The 27,924-nt window shown below is 38.1% G+C and overlaps 1 protein-coding gene across 1 annotated transcript; it reads left to right on the top strand.

Annotated features, from left to right (window-relative positions):
• The first annotated feature begins 749 nt into the window (after positions 1-749).
• On the top strand, positions 750-26,099 carry LOC134800277 (cytosolic 10-formyltetrahydrofolate dehydrogenase). The gene is made up of 17 exons (XM_063772787.1): positions 750-1,051; positions 1,373-1,514; positions 2,502-2,599; positions 6,779-6,915; positions 10,148-10,299; positions 11,782-11,900; positions 13,435-13,698; positions 14,367-14,559; positions 15,188-15,599; positions 16,532-16,720; positions 18,110-18,248; positions 19,285-19,447; positions 20,804-20,922; positions 21,980-22,177; positions 23,422-23,594; positions 24,759-24,958; positions 25,871-26,099. Exons 1-17 carry the CDS (start codon positions 1,025-1,027, stop codon positions 25,924-25,926), a joined length of 2,781 nt encoding a protein of 926 aa, XP_063628857.1. The 5' UTR covers positions 750-1,024; the 3' UTR covers positions 25,927-26,099.
• The last annotated feature ends 1,825 nt before the right edge of the window (positions 26,100-27,924 follow it).

The following is a 27,924-nucleotide window of genomic DNA, read 5'->3' as shown; positions in this document are numbered from 1 at the left end:
TCCCTTTTTATAGTTTTTCGTAAATAATTCGTAAACGGTAGCCCATAGCAAAAAATTGTATTATACGTAAATAATCTGTATAAAATTTGCTACAAAATAGATATACAGGGTGTCCCAAAAATAGCACGTCAAACTGACACTGGAGGTAGGATACCAAAGACTACTTTTGGCCATTTGAGAGTAGGCTAGGAGGGTTGATCTACATATTATAGAATACGTTGATCTCCCATAGAAAATTTAAATTTCGAGTCTTTTTCTACAGACAAGTTGGGTGTGTTTGAGTATACCGATAACTGCACACGATGCGCTGAAAGGGTTAATGTGTCAATTACCTGTATTTATTAACTGTAAAGTACCTATAGCAAATTTATTCATCGAGGGCATCGAGGCCTATTTCCTCCCTATTTCCACGAAAGTGAAAATGTTGTATCCGTTAATGTTTTGCCCTTGAATAAATTGACCAATAGAATGTTGCATTATGTCGGTGTAGAAAACATTGAACAGTACGATCTTAGATCACAAGGGCACTGCTTGTACATATAGAAATAGTGAATTTATTAGAATAGGAGTTTTTGTCAAAAAATCAAAAGGTGTACTCAATACTAAACTCAAACAGCCCCATAAACCTAAATGTCATCTGTCAAATTGTCAATGTCAAACTTTTGGCGGGATGAGATGAGAATGATGATATTCTCGTGAGAAATTATGAAGTGTAAATAGGTATTATTGTAATGTTTTTTACATAATTTACTATGCTTTAAAGCTATCGGAGGGACACATGTCGAGATAATGTTCACAAATGAAAAGTGCGGGCTTATTCAAAACCTGTGATAACAATAATTCGCTTATAGTTCGACTACAAGTAAGCGATAAGTGGTGTCAAAGTTGAGATGGTGTTTGAATGGCTAATACAATAAATAGGAAGGCGTTAATAGTCTCCGACCAGTTTCAGTGCGCTCCCCAGAGCGTGCACAGGAGCTGAATAACTATATTTCTTTGAATAGTACCGGTTTTGGTCAGAAAAATGCCACCTGTTGCAATACAAGACGAGGTAAGTTTTATTTGTTTACTCTCCCGTATGCACTTATATTTAAATGCTATATGTGGTATCATGCAAAATTTATTGTTGCAGTCTGCACTGCTCTTTTTATGAGATTTACTGAAAAGAAGAGTTTTTTTTTGACATAAAATATAAAGTAATTTTTTACACCCCTTTTCCTCACATGGTTACGTATCACTGCTCGATTAATTGTTAGATAGTATTGATAATATTAATATGTATCAAATTTTTAACTGCCCCCTCTAAGTCCTTTTAATGTCATACACTAGTTAATATTTCACAGAAACTTAATTATTACATTAATAATTTCAGGCACCCAAAACCAAGTTGCGGGTAGCAATCATTGGCCAAAGCACATTTGCCGCTGAGGTGTTCAAGCTGCTAGTCAAAGATGGGCATGAAATTGTCGGAGTGTTCACAGTCCTGGATAAGGGCAACCGTGAGGATCCTCTTGGTATGTTCACAGATCTTAGTATATCATAAAAATACCCAGCTTATTTTGTATTATTATTTCTTCCAATTTGATCAAAAAGAAGTATAAGGAGAAATTGACAGTAACATTTCAATCAAGTGCTAGAAAATACAATTGAATTTGTTTTTGTATTTAATCAAACAAAACAAATGCAACACTGTTGCAATAAAAAATGATTTAAATGAGGTCAATAATACTAATTTACGTCTGTGGGCTCTAGCAGGGTAAATACTCTATTTTTGAACCCATTACTTGCTGTATTTATTTACATATTAGAGTAACTTTCCAATAATAGCTATGAAATCAATTTGATGAATAGACATTTTCCCTAGTGTTCATGGTTAGCAAGATATTGCATATTGTATTTTACAAGTTACTGATTATAGTAAATACAGAAGGAAATTAATAAAGTATACTGAAAACTTAAATTTGAATGTACCTAAATAGCATTTGTCCTTAACATTTTCCTTGTCTACTTTTTATATGTAAAATATTTTTGTTAAACTTAAATCATCTGTATAATATATAAGGACATTATCAGACCATTTTAATAATTAGGGTTCCGTACCCAAAGGGTAAAATTGGGACCCTATTACTAAAACTCCGCTGTCCGTCCGTCTGTCTGTCACCAGGCTGTTTCTCATGAACCGTGCAAGCTAGGCAGTTGAAATTTTCACCGATGATGTATTTCTGTTGCCGCTATAACAACAAATACTAAAAACAGAATATAATAAATATTTAAGTGGGGCTCCCATACAACAAACGTGATTTTTTTGCCGTTCTTTGCGTAATGGTACGGAACCCTTCGTGCGCGAGTCCGACTCGCACTTGGTCGGTTTTTCTTTGTTGCATTTGACTAGCTTGAAATGTAACTAGGACTAAGTTTGAATATTTATTTCTTTTCATATTAAACCAGAAAATCTTTACCAGACAAAGTTAATGTTTCTATATAATTTTTCATTGCCACAGCCACAATTGCTGCACAAAACGGTAAACCAGTGTACAAATACAAGACATGGAGGGTGAAGGGACAAGTCATACCGGAAATCTTAGAGGAATACAAAACGGTAAGTTTACCATTTCTCATATCATCTCTACACACTACAGTGATACTACAAATTGCAGTTTTGAAATCCTCTTTAACCCTTTACCAGGCTGACATTTTAAAAATGACAATTGAATGTCAGTCTTACTTATCTAAAAAAGAACACTTGTTTAAAGTGCCGTATGTGGGAAATATATATTCCTTAGCCTGGTAAAGGGTTAATTCCATAGAGTCTAAAATTAAATTTAAATGTTTCGTTTCAAAAGGACATCAAGATTTAGGAGGATAGACATAAGGTATCTATAAAAAAAAGGTTTTCATATATTTTTTGGAAAATATAAAGGAAAGAAAGGGTTGTTCCCACTAGTACCACCAAGTTGTTACCAGTGGTAACTACTGGGAATTTTTTCCCACCTTTTACCACTGGTAACTACCACTGGAACATAGACATAGAGGAATAGGCGTCTTTATGAACATTATGTAACTGATAATTTTATAAAAGCCATCAATTTTGTCATTCCGGTTGCCCACTGCTCTTGTGAACTTATTAGCCTTATCTTCTATATTAGGAACATTCTATATTCAGATAACTAAGACAAATCAATTAAATTATACAATGTATGAAGTATAACTTAGCACTTACACTAAAGTATAAGATCGCAAGAGAAAGGAATCTGGTACAAGGCCATTCAATGTGAGCCTCCTCGGATACCCTGGTGGGAAGTGGCTGACTTAAACTGGGTGAATATTGTACGTGCTCACAGGCTTCGGTCCGGTCACATTCCATTAAATACATAATATGTTTGCTCATCTGATGAAGAAGGCAGTGTTGTGAATAACGCTTATTTTTAGGCTTAAAGACTCGAGCCCTCAAGACTCGTAAGTCTTGAAGACTCGGACTATATTTGAGAATTGTATTTATTTATTTTACGCGTATGGATGTAAGAAATCGGCTTTGCCGCCTTTGATAACGCCTCAAAGTCTTGAGTCTTAAAGGTTCGAGTCTTTAAGCCTCGAAATGAGCGTTAATCAAAACACTAGAAAGCAGAGTCGCCCAACTGCGATATCTGCGACTCTGTCGAGGATGTACAGATGATGTACAGCACTTCCTAATGGAATGTGTTCGGACTCGAGACAAGAGGGCGCAATTATTTCAAGCTAGGGTTTATACAGTAACTGATATTGGGGGTTTTCACTCAATATTTGCGGAACCCCTGTCTAAAACTGCGGAATTCGTGTACAGTTTTTTTGATATCAAGTAACACTTATTGAAACTGTAATGTCACAGAATAAATAATAGTACTAGGTACAGAAGACTCACTCTCTAACAAAACGCGTCTGTTACGATCAGCACAGATATGGCCGCTAGGTGGCGACAGCGCCACGCGCGGCTTATGGCAAACCCCAAAATTGGGGCCGAACGGATGTACTTTTAGCTACCTGTAGCAAAGCGACGAAATCGCGGAGTGAGCCACGCCATGTAGAGCAGTGTTGGCCGAAAGTTAATGCGAATTGAAAATGTTGGCCATTAACCATTATAAATTGAACCTTAAACCGTAACGGACGATTACGGTTTAAGGGTCAATTTATAATGGTTAATGGCTAACATTTTCAATTCGCATTAACTTTCGGCCAACACTGATGTAGAGGCCCAACGGAGCCGACATGTCTCTTTAATAAAGGCTTAAATATGTAGATAAAAAAAAAAAAAAGAATAAGTATAACTTGCTTATTTTAAAATTGCATGTAAATGAAATGAAATGAAAAAATGAAATGAAAATCCTGTGTAGTGTGTAATCAGATATATCGGAGCGGCCAATGTGCTCAAAAATGTCTGCACACGCACTCTAACGCCTTGACAATAGAGGCGCATTCAGACATTTGCGAGCGCCACGGCTGCTCAGATATATCTGATGGCGAAGTATATGGATGAAGTCACAAGCAGAGATTAGTGAATAACATGTACCATCGCCCACACTGTTAACTGTACATTGGTGGACCTTAAGCCTTTTGTAATAAGGTCCACCGATGTACAGTTTGTACAGCTGCAAAAGTGCTTACTCACTTTATGAATTAATTCCATTTCTACACCTACCAAAAAAGAGCCATTGTGTATGTATGAGATGTGTAAAGTCAGGGGGGTGTCACTACGCAGTTTAGGTACATTTGGCCGGCGGGCCTCCCGGGCAGGGCAGGCGTATGGCAGTGGGCTGCCGCTCGACCGCGCGATAGTCGTGTCACGTGGCGCGCGCGCAAAGAAGATTCACCGTTCGTGCGCGGTTATAGGTATCAATTTTGTTGCAGGCGGCGAGTATAGGTACGAGCCCCGATGCACATGTTTTCGTCTAGTCATCTAGTGAGACCATTTTTTGAGGTTCTCGCGTTTGTTCAAAAATAATGTTTTAGTTTTAAAATTACTAATATTTAATGCTTATACTAATGTAATTTAATTTTATATGGTAATACTTACTCTGCAATAACTAAATCCAAATACAAGAAATACCATTTGTACTGAAAGAAAAAAAATAACGATTTTTATTTTTTTTATTGACGGGTAGGATTGCAACATATGTGAAAAGGGCTATTACTAGGGAAAGCAACAGGGCTCTGCCAATCCTACTGACAATTTTGTTTCGATGCAGCAGTGCTGTAGGAGAGGACAATACGATTTGGCAACGTTTTTGAAAAGTACGTTTTTTCAGCAATAAAAGTCTCATGCAATTTTATTATACGATCAAAATAAACTACATTAAACATTACTATTATGGTTCCCATTACTGGGTCATTTTATGTTCATGTGTAAAATATATTAGAATAAACAAAATTGTTGCGTGGAACTAGACGAAATAATTTGCATCGGGGCTCGTATAATTTTATACCTAAATCTGACTTTTGTGAAGGAGTGAATTTTCTGTACGGTAGTACTATTACTTATTCTGTGGTAAAGTTTAAGTAAAAATCGTGATCCTAAGTTTTATAGCCGAATTAGATGGCGCTATATAAAGACGTTAACATCCTAAGGCCCAGCCATGCAAATGATAAATCCAAAATTTGCCACTGAAATTTGAACCTATAATGCAGGGAATAGCGTTGAGTTTGTTTTGTTTGAAAATTGAACGAAACAAAACAATTGCAACTCTATTCTTATTTTAATATGGATTAAATTTTATCGATATGATTGTACTATAGGTAGGACCTTGGGCCTTAGGAGGTTAATAATGCAAATAAGGTTTTAGCATAAAATCGGTTACCCCCTTTAATGGATATTTTACCCCAAGCCATAGAATAAATAATAGTACTAGGTACAGAAGACTCACTCTCTAACAAAACGCGTCTGTTACGTTACGATCAGCACAGATATGGCCGCTAGGTGGCTTTCCCCAAAATTGGGGCGGAACGGATGTACTTTTAGCTACCTGTAGCAAAGCGACGAAATCGCGGAGTGAGTCGCCTGCCCAAGCTTCGAAATCGATGTTGTATGAATAATTAGATAATTACAGATTCTTCTTGAGGCGCATAAAGTAGCCATGGATGTCTATGGCTAGATAACACTATCACTGTGGCGAGTGGCGACCTATGTATGTGGTTATCTCGAAGCCATGGCCTTACGTGATACGCACCATGATATATTTCTAATTATAGGTTATTTCGCAATATTACGAAAACATGTTACATAATGTGTTGACGATTTCGCAATACCTACTCTTATAAAACCAAAATGGTTGAAAGTACATTATTTTATTATTAAATAGATAATTATCGTATGTTTTACATATGTAAGTAAAACATACGATAAATATTAAACTGACATGGTTCCAAGTGTGCTCAACTTACGACAAAGGGTTATTCGCCAGTAACTGGCCACACTAAACTAAAAATGAATTATATTCGCCTATAAACAGAATTCATTTTAGTATAAGGTGGCTTGTTATTGAATTCTGCTTATAGGTGAATAGAATTCATTTTTAGTTACCCGAATTACCCTACATACATATGTGTACATATGGACGAAATATCAACTGATCCATTTTTCGATGGTGATTGTGGAGCATACAATCACCATCAGATACATCAGAGCGGCCGAGGTGCTTAAAAATATCTGAACTCCACAATACAGGCGTGTTCAGATAACTCTTATGCTCCTAATTAACTCTATGCTTAATACAAATGGCACAGACTAATAAAATTTTGTTATATTCAGGTGAAAGCCGACATCAATGTACTGCCATTCTGCACCCAGTTCATCCCCATGGAGGTGATCAACTACCCCAAATACCAGAGCATCTGTTACCACCCCAGTATATTACCAAGGCATAGAGGAGCATCTTCTATCAATTGGTAAGCCTTTAAATCCTTAACTACTAGGGATCTTGCCAACCAAAAAACGACCTTGATGCTTTAAATTTAGAATTGAATGTTGATTGTCTTTGCTAACGTTATATCGCGTCCGTGGAACACAAGGGGACTAAGTCAATGGTTCGCGGTTTTATAACAATATTGTAGCCCCCTTAACCTATGTAAGTAATGTGAGAAAATATGTAGACCCCCAATTTATTCATTCCTAAAAAAAACTACAAATAGGCGGTCTAGCATGAGTTGCGTTTTCGCGCGCGAGACCATACTTGAAGTCGAGAACGCAACTCATGCTAGCAGTTCAGGTACGCTTTTGGTGTCAACTGTGTCACCACAAAATTGCTAACCCCCTTTCGTACTTACCCCCCGTTTTACTGCTGATGCTTTAAGTCAGCGGTCGGCAACCGGCGGCCTGCGGCCCGCGAGCCTCCCTGGCTATTTTGTATGGAATATTGACAAACTACAATGTCTGATAAAGTCATAAATATTAACAAAGTGCGGCCCGCGTCAACTTCGTTAACTACTATGTGGCCCTTGGCTGCTAAAAGGTTGCCGACTAAGTTTGCTAAGTTTTTCGAAAAAAAAAACTATACCTATTAGACATACATATTATGTTCAATTTCAAGGTTAAAATTAGCGTCACTATTAATGCACACTTGTAACAAGAGTTCTAAATGTATACATATTCAGAAACGCATATTCAATTGACGCCATGTATGTATGTATGAATATTAATAATTACTTTACTTAAAAAAACAGTAATTTTTCACTTATTTTCACTATGGCTGAAACTAGCATGGCGTGGTTAAGAAAATACAACTTAATTCCTAAGGTCACAGAATCTATATTCATTTAACACTTTCAGTGCCGAAAACCCGACTATCGAGTATTTTATGATTTCGTTCCCAGGCCGGACGACCCGATAGTCGGGATCGTCGTACTACTGCTTTATATGACGAAATTGTTGTGGCCTGGCGCGGACGTCTTGTTTGGTTGGGTGGCAATACTGGCAATGAATGTGTTAATGCAATATAATACCTAATGGGAATGGGTAAAGTGTTTGTGAATGAACAAAACGGTTTTAGGAAAAACAAATCCACTCAGCTAGCAATATTTGATTGCCTTAAACAAGTCATGAACAGCATCAACGAAAAACAGCATGTTGCAGCAATATTCATGGATATGACGAAGGCTTTCGATTACGTAAATCACAATCGCCTCTTGTCCAAACTATACTCATATGGCATACGTGGGAAAGCCTTCGATCTCTTTACAATCTATCTTAAAGACCGCTATCTGAAATAAGTAAAACCTGCACTCAAACAAAGACCAAAACTGTACATCAGTCTCAAATAAAAACGATACAATTTGGGGTACCTCAGGGAAGTATACTTGGGCCGTTGCTGTTCCTTACCTATACCGGGTGTGGCCTGTAACATGAGCAAAAAATTAAACTGTAGGCTGTACTCCTCATACTGACCAACATTTGTTCAGCGACTTTTAAAAATAACTTGTGGTTTGATTTTTAATACACTTTAAAGTTTATTCTAAGACGCAATGTATTGCGAATTTTGTTACGTTTAAGGCGTGACAAGCAACGTCAATCACAATGATATGGCGTGGCGATGGCGTCCATTGAAGATAATATTTATTTTGTATGAAAAATAGGGAGTCTAAATACTTCATTATTTTAAAAAGTTGTTGAACAAAAGTGTCACCGTTTGAGGAGTACAATCTATGTTTTAATTATTTGCTCATGTTACAGGCCACACCCGGTATAAACGACCCTTCGAGACACCTCCATCATCCAGCGGTATTATTTGCGGACGACTGTACAGTAATCGTTAAAAGTTCTGATCTAAATTCGTTAGAAAAAGAAGTGACCACTGCATTAGAAAACGCAACGCAATGGCTTGAGAAAAAACAATTTAATTATTAATTTATCAAAAACAAAAATTGTACTATTTCAACAACCACAAGCAAAACCTCAGACATTAGACATTAAATTTCAAAATAAACAATTAGAATTAGTGAATAAAATAAATTTTTTAGGCGTCTATCTAGATAAAAATTGTAACTGGAAATATAACATTGAAATGCTTTGCGCCAAAATTAATGGATTCATTTATCCCCTTAAACAACTTGTAAGACTTGTAAACAGAGAGACTGCAATTACTGCTTACTACGGTCATGTCCAATCAATAATCACGTACAGCATTGTATTTTGGGGCAACTCAACAAATTGGCTCCAAGTATTTTTATGCAAAAGAGGTGCATACGTGCCATTGTCGGAATACAGACCTGGGAAAGCTGCGAACCCTTTTTTAAAGACCTTGACATATTGACTGTTCCCTCTTTATACATACTGGAGTGCTTAATGTTTGTTAAAAAATATGACAGTCGATTTCCAAAAAAACCGCCTAACCCAGCACGTACCTTCCGATAAAGAGATACACTTTTACATCCACGTGCACACTGCGCACTTTTTGGAAAAAGCATTTTTAGTATGGCTGTAATTTTTTTTAACAAATACCAGAATCGGTACAAACTTTACCGATTAACAGATTCCGCAATACGTTGAAAACTTTATTGAAAACCAAGTGTTATGACATAAACGAATATTTAAATGACAGCGAACTTTTTTGATGCATGTAAGTAACTTATTATCTATTCAATATAGGCCTTAATTTGACATTTAACAATTAGAATTTTGACATTATTTGATGAGCACGCAGTATGTAAATAGTTGACTTTTATTATTAAGATGATGACAATTCATCTGTAACTCATGAGCTACACCGCCACTCACGTTAAATATTTGTATGCCTCATACGGCCAAAAGTGGAGCACTTAATTATATGTATGTAACACCTGTTTGTAACACTACCTGCTTTTCGACAAATAAATGAATTGAATTGAATGGTACCGACAGATGTGTGATACATTTTTTAACCAGTTTTAAAAATGTGGAGCAGTCAATTGGTCGGCATTAAAGTTTTTATTTAGCTTTTTTCTTGTATTGTAAATTATAATTATAAAACTTAACTTTGTTCCTTAACGTCAGGATCTGATGATAGGTACAATCTGACTTGAGATTACCACAAGTGATTTAAGATTTTTTTTTATTTATAGCTCGCGTAATATTTCGTATGGTGGAACTTGTCTATAGTCGTTATTTTGATTAACATTATTTATGGTCAACACAACGTTGTTTCAGGACACTAATAGAGGGCGACACCACCTGCGGCCTGTCCATCTTCTGGGCCGACGACGGCCTAGACACCGGCCCGATCCTGCTGCAGAAAACCTTCCCCGTCACCATAGATGATACTGTAGACACCATTTACAACAGATACTTGTATCCCGAAGGTGAGTGTCTAATAGAGCCAACAGAGGGCGCCACTTGCCTGTTATAATAGACCCTAATAGAGGGCGAAACCACCTGCAGACTGTCCATCTTCTGGGCTGATGATGGTTTTAACAGTCCTGATCCTGCTGCAGAAAACCTTCCCCGTCACCATAGATGATACTGTAGACACCATTTACAACAGATACTTGTATCCCGAAGGTGAGTGTCTAATAGAGCCAACAGAGGGCGCCACTTGCCTGTTATAATAGACCCTAATAGAGGGCGAGACCACCTGCAGACTGTCCATCTTCTGGGCTGATGATGGTTTTAACAGTCCTGATCCTGCTGCAGAAAACCTTCCCCGTCACCATAGATGATACTGTAGACACCATTTACAACAAATACTTGTATCCCGAAGGTGAGTGTCTAATAGAGCCAATAGAGGGCGCCACTTGCCTGTCATAATAGACCCTAATAGAGGGCGAAACCACCTGCAGACTGTCCATCTTCTGGGCTGATGATGGTTTTAACAGTCCTGATCCTGCTGCAGAAAACCTTCCCCGTCACCATAGATGATACTGTAGACACCATTTACAACAGATACTTGTATCCCGAAGGTGAGTGTCTAATAGAGCCAACAGAGGGCGCCACTTGCCTGTTATAATAGACCCTAATAGAGGGCGAAACCACCTGCAGACTGTCCATCTTCTGGGCTGATGATGGTTTTAACAGTCCTGATCCTGCTGCAGAAAACCTTCCTCGTCACCATAGATGATACTGTAGACACCATTTACAACAGATACTTGTATCCCGAAGGTGAGTGTCTAATAGAGCCAACAGAGGGCGCCACTTGCCTGTCATAATAGACCCTAATAGAGGGCGAAACCACCTGCAGACTGTCCATCTTCTGGGCTGATGATGGTTTTAACAGTCCTGATCCTGCTGCAGAAAACCTTCCCCGTCACCATAGATGATACTGTAGACACCATTTACAACAAATACTTGTATCCCGAAGGTGAGTGTATAATAGAGGGCGCCACACGCCTGTTATAATACTTATATAGTCCGACAAGAAATTGTAGAAAATTATTGAGGGCGCCACTTCCTACGTAACTGTCACATTTTTGACGTAAAATGCATAAACATGGCAAAAATTTAGTATGGAAATTTATTAGTTCCATTTTATTTAATTTCTACTATTTTACGTCGCACTATACTTAACTCTTAATTTATACGGCATAAAATAACAGAACCAAACTTATAGAGTCTTGTGACAGAGATTGAAGAAATTTACGCATGGCTACAAAATGTCCATTTCCATAAGTATAACAAATGTTTCAAAAGAAGAAAAGGTATACGCGATTTCCTTCTGCTTAAGAATTTAACAAAATTTCGAAAACTATCAACTAACTTAATGTTCTCAAAATAAATAAGAAATAATATATTTTATTATATAGATAGTTCAGATGAGCTTTTACTCAATTGTATCTTCCCTGTTTCAGGTATAAAAGCACTGGCAGAGTCAGTGAACATGGTGGCGAACGGCACGGCGCCAAAAATTCCACAAACGGAAGAGGGCGCCACCTACGACCCCGCGCTCTTCAAGGCGGAAACACATCAGGTAACATGCACGCACTATTATAACTGAACTCCCTCCCCTGGAGTAAAACTACCGTATATTTGTGGCAGAGGGGATAGAGCTACTATGCTCAGTCTGGAGGATGTCTTGTCTGTGTATCGGGAGGATTGACAGTAGGATTACTCCATTTTCGAGTCAGTGTCTTTGTGTGACGTCCGTGTCTTTGAAAGGACCAATCACGGCACGGGACTCGCTCACCTCGTCCCCCGCACCCCAGTATTTTTGGCAGCATCGGTTTCATGAAATAATTGCTCTAAACTCAGTCTAAAGGATTCCTAGTCTATGTCCCAATAGGACCCTGGCCAGTGGTGTTTGTAATGCATTCAGGTTAGGCTTGTTGGAAATGAGAATTTTCTATTTTTCTACGAAAACTATTTACTGTCCTAACAAAACTCTATGAAATTTAGTAATGAATTTAGGAATTTGTTCAGGACTATCCCTCCCAAATTTTACGATTCTTTGCCAACACCATAAAAAGTTATCATTGCATCAAAAAACAGAAAATTCTCATGTCCAACCAAAAGTACGTCGTTCTAAAGTACGTCATCTCCTCCTAGCTAAATTAGCTCTGTTATGTTATACAGGGTGGCTAAAAATAACTGCATTCCCGTTACCAAGGAGGTTACCGAGGCCAATTACCCTCCCATAGAAAATGGACCAGCCAAAATGTGTGGTGCACCCAATTTTTTTTCGAGATTTCGGGGTTGGTCCCATAGTAAAAATAGCTCAGTATAATCCCTAAACCTCCCTGGCAACGGGAATGCAGTTATTTTATGGTCACCGCGTATAGAACAAAATGCGTTTTTGTCACTAGTAGAAAAGATAAGCTTCTAGAACATCTTATAATTTCGACCTATTCTTGATTTAATACATATCAGGCCACGTGACACGATAACCCTTACGATGACCTCTTGTTTACTTTAAAAGCAGTCAGCTGATTAAATGTCGAAGAAAAACACTCCTTATGTCATTGTGATAAGGCATACAATTACATTTTTTTAGGCTACGATTTTTTTGTACTTTGTATAATAAATATTAAGGTCATTCACAGTTTTAACGGCATTGTATGTTTGAAAACAAATACTCAGTTCTCACCATCTATAATATTTCTCAAACTTAAAGGGTAGGATGAAATATGTCATCTCCATATAATTTATATCCTAAAAACGCTAAATCTCGCAAAATTGTATTGAAATTACGGGTGTCATCCTACCCTTTGAGTTTGAAAAATAGTATAGGGACCGTGCGCGTTGGAGGGTCTGTCATCTTGTGGCCTGAATCGGAAACATATGTGCACATGTACATTGCCAAAGCAAGTGCTACGATCTACCGTTCTCGTCGGTACGTTTCCTTGTGCATAGTAGGTTCTGCCATCTTGTGGGCTACATCGGAAGCATAAACGACACATTTACGCCTCGCGCCAAAAATCTGACGGCTCCTATGCTGCCCCCTATAGTTCATGCACGGGGCCTATAGTCTTTATTATTCTAAGCTTTAATCGCCATTTTTTTTCTAGATCGACTGGTCCAAAGGCGGCACAGCCCTCCACAACTTCATTCGCGGGCTAGACTCCTCACCCGGCGCCACCACCTTCATCCAGCCACAGACCAGAGAAGGCATAGACTCCTCCAGTGACAGCACTGTGGAGATCAAGTTCTTCGGCTCTAGTCTGTGGAAGGGGGGAGACTTGGTGGGGGATAAGTTGGTTATACCTGGGTTGAAGAATCCCGCGCTGGTGCATGATGGGGGTCTGTTGATTACTGCTGATGATGGAGTCAAGGTTAGTTGTTGCTTAAGACTTAAACCTATTTCATTTTCAATAGGGAGTATTACTGCAATGTTCTGCCGCCAGAGTGCGGCACTAGTGCATCCAGTAAACCATAGAGTAACTTATACATACTAGGCCTTAAACAGATTTTGGCAAGTTTTCACTATGACATTGATGCGTCAAGGCGGTTTGTTTACAGGTGGCCTACTGCGAAACGCGAAATCCGAAATTTTGTTATCTGCCTCTCTATCGATCGAATAAGCAAGAGTGATAGAGAGGCAGAAACCGAACTTTCTATGTTCGTGTTTCGCGGTAGGCCCTGTGAGTATGTTAGTAACGCCCTCTACGCAGAGTTTTGCGTAATATATTTTTTTGGGTAACCTTGATAGGGCATGTCATTGCGGTATTTAATCGATCGGCTGAATTGGATGTAACCTCAATAGTCCGCAATGTAACTAAAATCGCATCCGAGTTCGCGCGCCGTCTTAATGATCCCTAAATGTATCAGTGATTTAAAATGAAAAGCACTTGGACACTCACCTGCTCGCAACTAGATCAAAACTACAGAAACCTCTATATCCGTTTACACTTTAAAAATAAAAATCTATCCGGCTCGAAGGACCAACTTTCCTCCTCCTCTATCTCTTTCCATCTCTTCTAACTCTTTCTTCCCTTTTCAGCTAAACATCCAGCGTCTAAAAGTGAACGGGAAGATGATAAACGCGTCCAACTTCTTCAAGGCCGGCGAGAGCAAGGTGGCACTGGAGTTGACAGCCGAGGAGAAACAGTTCGTCGAGAGCGTCAGAGACGTGTGGAAGGCAATCCTTAGGATCGATATTGATAATGATACGGACTTCTTTGATTCTGGAGCAGGTAATAGAAATATGATCGAGTATTGGTTTTAGTTGAAATAAAGTTACGTTAGTTAATTGTGTGAAGGGTCTTTATTGTTTCCCAAAAAGTTTTAAGTCATAACGTATTGATTGCCCGCATTTTCGTTAGTCATAATTGATTTGGTTCAGAAACGTGTCACTTTTCAGGATTGCCATAAAACAAACCTAACCTAACCTATCTATAGGATAACCTTACGAAAATCCTAAAAAAGTTAACGGTTTCAGTTTTATGACTAACGAATGTAACGATAATATGACAAACAATACATTATGACTTAAAACTTTATGGGAAACAAAGGGACCCCCTGTGTGAAATGGTAAAATTTCGCGCCTTGGAGGGTCTGCTATTTTGCCTAACTCGTTTTGTTGTGTGATTCTTTTTTTAGGGTTCCGTATCAAAAAGATAAAATGTGCAACTCTGTCCGTCCGTTGGTCTGTCATAGAATATAAGTCCATACAAAATATCGCGAGAACTACTTACGCTATCGATTTGAAATTTGGAATAGTTGTAGACAAGGCTAATCTAGACGCATTGGGAGTATTTTTTTAAACAATTTTTAAGCGTTTGACAGAAAAATGATAATAACTAACACTAACTCCAATTTCAGGTTCAATGGACGTCGTCAGACTAGTAGAAGAAGTAAAAGACCTAGCCAAAATAGAGCTTCAAAACGAGGACATATACATGAACACAACCTTCGAAGACTTTTTCAATATGGCCGTCGCGAAGGGCCGCGGCGGCTCCGCTGCCAAAGAAGTAGTATACGAAGGCCTAGAACTAGACGTTAACAAAATGAAGGTCAAATTCCCTACGCAATTATTTATCAATGGGGAGTTCGTTAATTCTGATAGTGGGAAGACGTTGACGATAGTGAACCCGACGGATGAGACGGTGATATGTAAAGTGCAGAGTGCGAGCGAGAGGGATGTGGATCGAGCGGTGAAGGCGGCGGCGAAGGCGTTTGAGGAGGGCGAGTGGGCGAAGATTAGTGCGAGGGAGAGGGGCGCTATGTTGTTCAAGTAAGTGTGCTTTTAATCTTTAAATTAGGGATCCATAGAGATCATGGCATACAATGGCTTACTTTTTAATGTTGTCTCATGACTGATTTCTATTAGGGAGAATTACTGCAATGATCTGCCGCCAGAGTGCAGCACTAATTTGTTTAGTAAACCATAGAGTAACATACATACTAGGCCTTAAACAGTTTTTTGACAAGTTTTCACTATGACATTGATGCACCGAGACGGTTTGTTAACAGGTGGCCTACCGCGAAATGCGAAAATCGAAATTTCTTTATCTGCCCCTCTATCGATCGAATAAGCAAGAGTGATAGAGAGGCAGAAACCGAACTTTCGATTGTCGTGTTTCACGGTACGTCATGTGATTGACCTATACGGCTACCACCAGTTTTGACATTGACATAACGCTCACGTTTACGTAACTTACTTTCTATGCATCTCGCTCGTACTCGCATATGCGAGAAATAGTGGAAGCGAGATGTACAGAAAGTAAATTACGTAGACGTGAGCGTTATGTCAATGTTAAAACTGATGGTAGAGGCTCAGGTGACGCATGATGTGTCATTGATGATGTCAATGAGGTTTGTTTACTGTATGTGCTAGTGGTGCCATCTACGCAGAGCTTTGCCTAATATTCCCTATTGAACTGAAATATTCATTATACAACGGTTTAGAGAACTGTAATATTCATTACGCAATTGTGTTGATAAGGTGAAACACTTTATAGAGTTGCATAATTGCAACTATGCCATACAATTATGACATATAATCTATTTAAAGTGTGTTGCAAGTGTATTTCAATTAAAAATATAATTATAAAGATTATTGTACCTGCAAGATACCTACAAACACACTCAAGAATAAATCACAAAAGATGACTTCTTTTCAGGAAAAAAAAAAAGATTTCAACAGTTTTTTCCCTTAATTTCCAGATTAGCCGATTTAATGGAGCAACACAAAGAAGAGCTGGCCACCATAGAATCCATAGACTCCGGAGCGGTATACACCCTAGCCCTCAAAACTCACATCGGCATGTCCATAGAGACGTGGCGATACTACGCCGGCTGGTGCGACAAGATCCAGGGCTCCACCATACCCATCAACCACGCTAGACCTAACAGGTATATTCCATGTTAAAATACAGGATACTATGGTCTGGCAAGAATGGAGCAACACAAAGAAGAGCTGGCCACCATAGAATCCATAGACTCCGGAGCGGTATACACCCTAGCCCTCAAAACTCACATCGGCATGTCCATAGAGACGTGGCGATACTACGCCGGCTGGTGCGACAAGATCCAGGGCTCCACCATACCCATCAACCACGCTAGACCTAACAGGTATATTCCATGTTAAAATACAGGATACTATGGTCTGGCAAGAATGGAGCAACACAAAGAAGAGCTGGCCACCATAGAATCCATAGACTCCGGAGCGGTATACACCCTAGCCCTCAAAACTCACATCGGCATGTCTATAGAGACGTGGCGATACTTCGCTGGCTGGTGCGACAAGATATAAGGCTCCACTATACCCATCAACCACGCTAGACCTAACAGGTATAGTTTGTCAAAGGACTGTCTCATTTCAATCGTAGATAGAGAATCATACTATCTCTTACACTAGTACTAGGGGCTATTCATGAATTACGTCATTTCAAAGGGGGGGGGGGGGGTGTCTGGACATCGGATGATGGTAGCATGACGTAGGAGGAAACGGGGTCATTCGAAGCACAAAAGAAAAGGATGAGTATAGTTTACCTGGTTCTTGCTGACTGACAAATTGGTTTGACCAACTATATATTCCATGTTAAAATACTGGATCTATGGTTTGACAAGCCAATTTTGTCAGTAGCAAAGAAATAGGCACTAAAAGTAGCCCGTGCACATATTTTGGATTTCTCGGCTTTTTCTACTGACAAATTGGTTTTCAAGACAAACAATAGGAACCATAGATTCCGGAGCAGTATACGCGTTAGCTCTCAGAACTCACATCGGCATGTCCATAGAGACGTGGCGATACTTCGCAGGCTGGTGCGACAAGATCCAGGGCTCCACTATAGTGGGGTGGGGTGGGTGTGGGTGTTGTTGTTGTTTACTGGGTATACCCAGTAACCACGTCGGCCGCCATCTCAATGTTGTGTATTTTTCGTCCGATCGTGTTGAAAATTCCAGATTCCAATAGATATTTTTCGATCCGAGAGGGTGTCAATTATTATGATTTATGAATCTTTGGTCAAAAGTCTGTTAAAAGGAAATTTTATTCATACCATAAATGACCGAAAAAAATCACTGATGAATCTCACAAAATTTTAAAATATAAATAATGTACAGTAATAGGTAGACGTTAAGTGTTAAGTAACAATAAAATTTATCGTGTGATGTTTTTTAAAACTTAATCATTTTATGTTCACTATCGAACGATGCAATTAAATCAAACTGATTATATTTGCCTCTATTTTTTCTAATTAGGCTTTTAACTTTCAAAATTAACGCTATTTATTAATACAGAAACCTGACAATAACCAAGAAGGAGCCGATCGGAGTGTGCGCGCTGATCACACCGTGGAACTACCCCCTCATGATGCTCTCGTGGAAGATGGCCGCGTGTCTGGCCGCTGGCAACACCGTCGTTATGAAGCCGGCTGCGGTAAGTCAATTTGTACCACTCGCTTTGCTCAGTATTCTGTTCTATCCCTAACCTATAGTATGTATCTTTAGGTATTTAAATATAAGTAAACAAATAATTTATACATTTTCGGGTAGTTATAACATTTATTGGTTAACCAACCAAATACAAAACCGCCTGTATCAGTCACTGAACGACCTGACTTTAACCTACATTATTTGATAGTGTAATGTTGTCATCTACCCTCGACTGGCTTAAGGAACCATTTGCGGGTAGATTTTGTTTACTTTTATTTAAATACCTAAACTTGCAGACTATAATACTAAAATGTTTTTCTCTTGAAAATAATTACTTTGCTAAATTTCGTTAATATGGCTAGTTTGACTATAAACGTATTGGGTTTGATAAATCTAAGTAGCAGTTTTAATGACCACCCCACACTAGCTTCCTTTAAACGTCGGCGTCTAGTCAGGGCTATGGAAAATGGCATCGCTGCACAGTAACCAATAAATGTTATAACTGCCCGAGAATGTACAAAATTGTTTGTTTACTTTTATTTAAATACCTAAAGATACAGACCATAGACGCCGATGCTCAGACGCTAGTGTGAGGTGGCTCTAAAACCGGTCGAATAACAACTTGAGAGTGTTTTTTGAGCGCAGTTGAGCACAATACATTACAATCAAGATCAATCTCCCTACGATCAAGTCGAAAACCCACAATATCTGCTTCTTCAACTAAAAGACTACTTTTAGCATGTTGTAGTGAATAATATCTCAAAATCTGGGAGACCGAGCTATGGTCGGAAAACATATAAAAACTAAAAAATGCGCGTTTTCCCAGAGGTAAGATCTAGATTGATCGATTTATCGCCCCCGAAAACCACCATATAGCAAATTTTATCGAAATTGTTTGAGCCGTTTCCGAGATCCCCATAATATATATACATATAAATAAATAAATAAACGAGAATTGCTCGTTCAAAGTTATTAGATATACTTACTCCGTACAAAAACTATATTGATTCATAATTTCTAAACTTCAAAGTATCTTCCAGGTATGTCCCCTAACGGCGCTCAAGTTCGCCGAGCTATCAGTCCTAGCGGGGATTCCCCCTGGCGTCATCAACATCTTGCCCGGCAGCGGCACCGTCTGCGGCCAGGCCTTAGCCGACCATCCCCTAGTCAGGAAACTAGGCTTCACTGGCAGCACAGAAATTGGTTAGTATAGGCTAGTCAAAAAAGCTACAGATGTAATGCATAATTGTTTTCCACCGTATTTTCTCGGAAACGTTCGTAATTGTCATGCTGTACTTTTTGTACTGAGACTGACTGAAATAGCAAGACACGTTCGTACGTTTCCGTGAAAATACGTGTTAATATTTTAATCATTTTTTTTCAAACGCGTGAATATTTCAGTGTATTTCCTAAATTTTGTAGGTGCCTGCCTATTCTTGTTCAAGCTAAACATATTTCTGTAGGACAAAATACTTCACCATCTCATATGGGGTCCATATTGGGTTGCATACAAGTTTAGGTCATATCTTTGATGCGCATAACAACTTGTGTCATAATCATCATTGCGCATACAAATGAAAAGTCATATTATATTGTGTCATACATTTTTAGCCATAATATTTGATGACATACTCAGCACTTATCATAATTTTTTTGTGCATATAGGTTTTGATTATAATGAATCAAATGTCATACCATAGCTAAAAGCATATTTATCGATATTTATAAGGTTTTTACGTATAACGTTTTGTAGCATAATAATTTTCGACCATAATGGTTTACATAAATAATTTAAGAAACTAATTTTAGCCTCTCAACAACTCCTCGAAAAAAACCTTTTCCCTAATCTCCGTCCAAACACTTAATTCGACGGAGCCCCGCTCGCGCGGGGCTCCTATTTCTGCGTAGTTTGCCCTTCGGGCATATAAAGCAACCTAACGAACCTAACCTACCTATTATGATTAGTTTCTTTTATGACCACTAAATATATGACTTAATTTTTTATGTCTATATTAATACTATGCACTGCAATACTTCGAACGAAAAACAATTATGGATATCAAGCAGGTGACTTAAAATTTTATGCGAATTAAATTAATGACTACAAAAATTATGACATAACTAATTTATGACAAAAACCCAGTTATGCTCAGGAATAATTCTGACTAAAGATTTTAATGACTTACAATTTTATACATAAGGTGTTATGACAATTAAAAATATGACAATAGTTATGCGACCAGAGGGAGTCCCTCTCATATGTTTAATTCAAAAAATAACAGGGTTCAATAATTTTGTCCTGTTTGCCTCTTTATGATGAGGCTCCATGATTATTTCATTTATATATATATAACTATATATTTCGGGGATCTCGGGAATGGCTCTAACGATTTCGATGAAACTTGCTATATGGGAGTTTTCGGGGCGAAAAATCGATCTAGCTATGTCTTATCTCTGGGAAAACGCACATTTTTGAGTATTTTATATGTGTTCCGAGCAAAGCTCGGTCTCCCAGATATTGTTGTATTGTATAAATCATAAAATGTTGTTCACCCACAGGCCAAACCATCATGAAGTCTTGCGCCGCGTCCAACATGAAGAAGGTTTCTCTAGAGCTCGGAGGAAAATCACCGCTGGTCGTGTTCGAAGACTGCGACTTGGAGAAGGCAGTCAGAAATGTCAGTTACTCACTTATTTATATCCTAATGAATACCTAATAATATTTAATTTGAGTGTTGTGCATTATCAAAAACAAATATCAATCTTACTAATTAATACGAATCTGAAAGATTTAACACATTCATTGCCATGCCACCCAGCCGAACAAGACGTCCGCGCCAGGCCTCAACAATTTCGTCATATAAAGCAGTAGTACCACGATCCCGACTATCGGATCGTCCGGTCTGGGTACGAAATCATAAAATACCCGATAGTCGGGTTTTCGGCACTGAATGTGTTAATAAATAAATAATATTTTAATCGCCATTATATGAACCGATTTAGTTGAAAATTTTAGTTACATAACTTAAATACAGGTTTTAAATCTGAGATACTTTTTGTCCCGGAATTATTTTCTAAAAGGTTGAAATCGGGGGGTAAAAGTTAATACAAGAGTATGTACAAAACGAAAGAACAACCAACTTCATGGATCATGGTGTACAGCTCCTAGAAATGGGGTTCGCAACTGTCAAAGGTTTGCATAGATGGCACCATCATAGCTTGCCCCTTTTTCTATGAGATTTGGCTTTAAGGACTGCCATCCTGGGTATAAAATTCCTAAATAAATTCTAATATTCTAAATTAATCCTAGGGCTTGACAAGGCAAAATATGCTGGCGCCATCTGCTAAATACTTCGACCGGCCAACCCCATTGATTGACGTATACTCTGTATTTTTAGGTATTTAAATAAGAGTAAACAAACAATGTGTACATTTTCGGGTAGTTATAACATTTATTGGTGAACCAATCAAATACAAAACCGCCTGGATCAGTCACTGAACGACCTGACTAACCTACATTATTTGATCATGTAATGTTTTCATCTACCCTCAACTGGCTTAAGGAGCCATTTGAGGGTAGATTTTGTTTACTGTTTTTTAAATACCTAAAGATACAGCCTATATAAACGATTGTCTAATTTGGCGAGGCCTCCAGCTAAATTATTTTTTTCGCTCCAGCGCACTGAAATTTAATGACGTACAAAAACAAATAAACATCAACATTGTTTTCCCCAGGGCATGGGCTCCGTGTTCTTCAACAAGGGCGAGAACTGCATCGCCGCCGGCCGGCTATTCATTGAGGAGACGATCCACGACGAGTTCCTGCGGCGGGTGGTCGAGGAAACCAGGAAGATAGCCATCGGAGACCCGCTCAACAGGGGCACTTCGCACGGACCCCAGAACCATAAGGCGCACATGGACAAACTTGTTGAGGTATTAAGCTTAGAATAAATTTAATGGTGGAAAAATTACTGTCTTGGGTGTGACTTGAACTCACGGCCTCTGGATCGATACTCCAGCGCTCTGCCATCTGAGCATCGTTCGCAGACGTTTCTGCTTGTTAAAAATTAAAATTGTTGAGGTATGTTCATTAACCCTTCAACTCCAAGGGACCATGATCCAGCCCTAAATGATCTTGAGTTTTAAATTTAGAATTGAATGATTCACTTTGCTGACTGGACAATGAGTTGATAGGAAGCTTCGGGTGAAGTGTTAACGAACTGTTGCCAGAAAAGTGGGTTAGGTTAGGTTAGAACTGCGACCCCCAAGAAAACGAACCGTTGCTGGAAAAGTGGGTTAGGTTAGGTTAGAACTGACACCCCCAAGAAAACGAACTGTTGCCAGAAAAGTGGGTTAGGTTAGAACTGCGACCCCCAAGAAAACGAACTGTTGCCAGAAAAGTGGGTTAGGTTAGGTTAGAACTGCGACCCCCAAGAAAACGAACTGTTGCCAGAAAAGTGGGTTAGGTTAGGTTAGAACTGCGACCCCCAAGAAAACGAACTGTTGCCAGAAAAGTGGGTTAGGTTAGGTTAGAACGGCAACCCCTAAAAACGATTTCCTTCCAGAGAAGCAGATTGCGTTAAATTAACGACTCAATAAATAAAATTCGACTAAATGTCTATTCTGTATATTAAATTTTGGTGAACCGTATTTATAAGAAGTGACTTTTCTACAGATCGATGATTCTGTGAAATGAAATTACATGAACAAATTGTTTTTGAAACAAAACTAATGTTTTAAATTTTTGGTGAAACATAACTAATCCGAACTAAAATTATTTGAAGTAAATATTCTATGTAAAGATTATTTTGCGATTTGAAATTGCTTAAATTTTTTTTCTGTGAAACGAAATTCTGCATAAAAATTGCCGGCAAAATAAAGGAAAACCGTGTTAACTTATACGTAGAGTTTGTCTGAATAAAGAATAAAGTGTAAACTTGTTTTGATAAAATAATATCCGGAAGGACCTGGTTAAAAGAGGACATTTGCTTACTAACAACTACACAGAGTGTTTCTAAATACATACTTCGCTTATTTGTACATTAAAATGCTCAACGCCTTTATATGCAAATGTATCCGTTGCGGTGTTCTTAAACATATGGTACTTGGCTAAATACTGAATAGGTAGAAGGTAGTCGCAATCATTTTTAATGACATTTTTTTCTATCTCTCTACAGTTTTGCGAAGCCGGCGTAAAGGAAGGCGCCCGCCTAGTCCTGGGCGGTAAACGTGTAGACCGGCCCGGCTACTTCTTCCAGCCAACCATCTTTACCGACGTCACAGACGACATGTTCATCGCCAAGGAGGAGTCCTTCGGGCCCATCATGATCATTAGCAAGTTTAGCAGCAAGTAAGTAACTTAGAACTAATAGCCTCGATTAAGTAGTACTTATAAAAGTGCCGCACGCCTAAGTGCTAGGTTCTTACTATAGTTCGTTTGAGTTACGAATGCAGTAAAATTAGGGGTCCCTTTGTTTCCCATAAAGTTTTAAGTCATAATGTATTGTTTGTCATATTATCGTTAGTCATAAAACTGAAACCGTTAACTTTTCAGGATTTTCGTAAGGTTATTCTGTAGATAGGTTAGGTTAGGTTTGTTTTATGGCAATCCTGAAAAGTTACGCGGTTCTGAGAAAAAACAATTATGACTAACGAAAATTCGGACAAACAATACATTATGACTTAAAACTATTTGGGAAACAATAGAGACCCGTAAAATTACCATTGTCCGCTGGCCTAGCCAACCAACCAAATCGTTCTTGATTATAAAATCAAGTTCACAGTGACTAGTTGCAGGCATAGGAACAATTTGATAGGTTACGAGCATTTCTAGGCCGGCGGACAATGATGACTTTACTGCATTCTTAACGCGAACGAATTATAGTGCTACTTTTGTGTATACCTAAGATACAAGCATTAAGTTACTTAGTTTAGGCAAAAAGAATAGATAGTATAGAGGGGTCCTGTCATTGTAAATTTTGTAGTCACTGTAAATTTACTGCCATCTATCGACACACGACTAAAACTCAAAATGAAAACGTATAAAGTTATCAAAAAAATTATATATATGGATAAATGATTTTATTATTTTTATATCAGTTTGATCCATGTTCATTCACTGATATCTATGTGTTAAAATTGTTAAATATGAAACGGTGTCGTCACGCCATCTAGCCGAGGATAGGCTAAAGGTGTGTGCGCCATCTATTCGAGAATGACTTTTACTTGAATTCCGAGGCACGTTTTTTCCTTAGACTTTATTCGTCTTATACGAAGTTACATATGTCTTTGGTTTAGGTATTGATGTAAAATATGTTAGGGCCAGTTACAATTATTGCTTACAAGATCTTTTATTTTATGTTTATTTTTCTAAACCATGATTGTACATTTATAATATTTAAGTAATTATTTAAGCGTATTATGATTGTTTTAATTTATCGATATTATTTAATGAAATAAATTTTATCTTTGTTGTGTAATATGCGTAATTCTAATTATACTTTCCACATTCCAGAAACCTGGACGACGTGATCCGGCGTGCGAACGCCACAGAATACGGGCTGGCGTCGGGCGTGTTCACCCGCGACGTGTCGCGCGCGCTGCAGTTCGCGGAGCGCGTGCAGGCGGGCACGGTGTTCGTGAACACGTACAACAAGACCGACGTGGCCGCGCCCTTCGGCGGGTTCAAGCAGTCCGGCTTCGGGAAGGACTTAGGTAGGTTTTAAATATACTCGCCAGCGAGAGGTATAGAGTAAAAGGAGCGAAATCTCTTATGGTAGAACCTTAGAGCATTTAGTAACTGGACACGTAATCGCTGTCATTTTCTTCACGAAACAGTCTGCCGATTTTTGCGGGGGAGGGGACGTCAAATGTATTACTATTTCTACTTGATTTGTACGTAACGTACAAATAGCCATGTCAGTCCATACAAAAGTTTGCACAATTGTGCAAGTTTTTCGGCAGAGGGGTAAGCTCTTAATGGCCACTCCAGTTATTAAATGCTCTAAGGGTAGAACAGTTGTCAAAGTGTCCAGCAGTCAGCTGTAAATAATATAGTTCCAAATCTCTCCAGAGTAGCACTAGAGTAGTTAAGGAGGTTTTTGACGGACACTTTTTGATACATGGAGATTGTTTTCCTTACCTTTACCTTCCATACTCGCCAGGAAAAAATATTGCGTCAATATGAAACCTCCATGACGTTAGGGACTTGCGTACTGGCAACAACACACTTCACTGACCATTTTGTTATGTGTCACAAACACAAGTAAACCGCGCGTTCATAAGTAGAGAAATAAGAGAATCTATTTCTATATAAATTTTCATAGCAATCTGTGCATACTGCTTGCGCAAGTTACCCGCTCTAGTAGCATGTGCAAGTTACTTGCGCTCTGTGCAAGTCCCATAACAGATATGTATATGTTAAAGTTAGATAACGACAGCTAAAGGATCTGATATTGTTTATAGGGCCAAAATATTAACGTAGAACATTCAAAACAACTACAATAAAATTTCCCATGGCATTATTAGATTATTACATTCGATCTACTTGTATAGGTCCAGATACAATGGCTGATGTGGCTGCCATCTTCAATATTATGTATTAACTCAAATTGTTTTTTTTTTCAGGTCAAGAAGCATTGAACGAGTACCTCAAAACGAAAACTGTTACCATTGAATATTAAAGTTAGTTGACATTACAATCTCAATTTTACAATTGTTTGACATTTAATTAATTATTAAGATAATTTGTATATAATACTTGCAATTTTGCATCATGCCTTGTATAGTTGTAAATGTAAGCCAAATCGTGACTGTGACAAGTAGAATATCTATTTCAATATAGTTGTATGTTGAAGCACTGTTATTTTATTTATAGTAAACGACTTAAAATATACAAGTATTTATTTCATTTACAAGTCTCAAACACCGTATTATTTTAACCTCGCAAAGTCCATCATACAAAATATATTAAATTTGAACCTTGGGCCTTGTTGTGAAGTTAATTTTATTGGGAAAATTGGGAAACTGACAAAAAACTATTTTGACTTCAAAGCTACGAAATTCATAATTTTATTTACATCACATTCATAGCACATCGACGTACAGTCATCAGCAATAGTATCTTACACAACTAGGGCCGCAAAAATATGTGACACGTTCTTATTTGGAGCGCAATAAGAGCGCGTCATATATTTTTGCGGCCCTAGTTGTGTAAGATACTATTGCTGATGACTGTACAAAAGAGCGTATATGTCTAGTTTGCTAAAAGATTTCCTTTAGGCGCTGCGTTAAAGTTTTTCTTGAATGCTGAAGGTTTTAGATATACATATTGCAAGCAGACCGTTTTAAGTATTTCTTATTAGTTCATAATTCATTCAAACTTTAATGTGGAGCAGTGGCGTAGCTAGGCGTGGGCGAAGTGGGCCCTCGCACTTAAAGGGGCCTCGCGGAAGCCAACCTATCTTGGGAATACCCATTGAAAGTAAAGGGCCTTGTAGATGCGACTTCGCTTACAGCTAGATTAGTTCACGCTACGCCACTGAAGTGAAGTACATTTTACATTATATGTAGCTACTGTTTTACAATAGTATTTGTTGCGGGTTCGCGGCATTTTAAATAAATAGAAACCGAAATAAATGTTATAAAATTATCTATTCGTAGCTATACATATACAAATCCATCACATCCTAAGTAATTAGTCATAACAAATAATAAATCCAATATACATGCGGCATCAGTAGGTACGGATGTAATCGCTTATCTTTTGTTTACATGACGTCATTTCAAACGCAAATGTAAACAAAATATATATTAAAAAAATCCGGCCGAAACGTCGGTTTTCAAAAAGTTTATCGTCGATACTAAAAGTAGACTTATTTTTACAGAAGCCAGTATATTTTAAGAAAATCTCAGGAACAAGGGGATTATAGTAAGAATAATGTAGTTGTCCTGATAACTTATCATATCACTTCAATTCAGTCATACTATACGTGATAGGTGTTATCTTAATCTTGTCTCTGGCTGCGTTTTGAATCCATCTGAGTAGGTAACTAACATATATTTTAACTTTAGGTACTTTAATAGGTATTCTAAGCATAGCTAGAGTTTAGTTTAAAGTTAGTACATAGACAAGGTAAGTAGGTAGGTATTGTGTCACAAATTTCTATAGTAATAGTATTTCTATAAAAGATCTATGAAGTATTATTTACAAAATAGAAATTTGGTCATTTATGGAACCACATTAATTATCATACATTTCTAATCATATTTAGACTTGATCCAGACGCCGTAAAATCTGTCATTATAGTATTTATAGTTTCAAAAATATAGAAAGTCTAATATTTGGTCTGTCCAGGTTATTTCTTGTAAAAGAACAGAGTCGGTTTAATAAAGCCGCATGCTGCTTACGGGCCGCAGATTTCCGACCCGTGAATAAATTAAATCTAAATCTTATCTCCTATCCCTATCGTGTTAATGGTTTAATAACAACCTACAACATCACCCGACACTAAAGATTATGTATTTTAGGATATGACGTAATTTTGAAAATCATTGTACGCAAAATGTCTTCGAAAATATACCACCAGATGCAATGGAATGGAAAAACCTTATCAGTTTAGTCGAAAATATGCAATTTTGAACAGATTTAAGGAAATTTGAGAAAAATCTTAGGAACAAGA

Source organism: Cydia splendana, chromosome 19 (genome assembly GCF_910591565.1).
Source record: "Cydia splendana chromosome 19, ilCydSple1.2, whole genome shotgun sequence".
Lineage (NCBI taxonomy): Eukaryota > Metazoa > Arthropoda > Insecta > Lepidoptera > Tortricidae > Cydia > Cydia splendana.
Note: the sequence above shows the minus strand (reverse complement) of the source record. Positions and strands in the feature narration are given on the sequence as shown.

Coding starts and splice junctions, on each gene's coding strand:
- LOC134800277 (XM_063772787.1), top strand. CDS start 1,025: ATGCCACCTGTTGCAATACAAGACGAG. Junction 11,901..13,434: donor TCAAGGCGGAAACACATCAG/GTAACATGCACG, acceptor TTTTTTTTCTAG/ATCGACTGGTCCAAAGGCGG. Junction 13,699..14,366: donor CTGCTGATGATGGAGTCAAG/GTTAGTTGTTGC, acceptor TTCCCTTTTCAG/CTAAACATCCAGCGTCTAAA.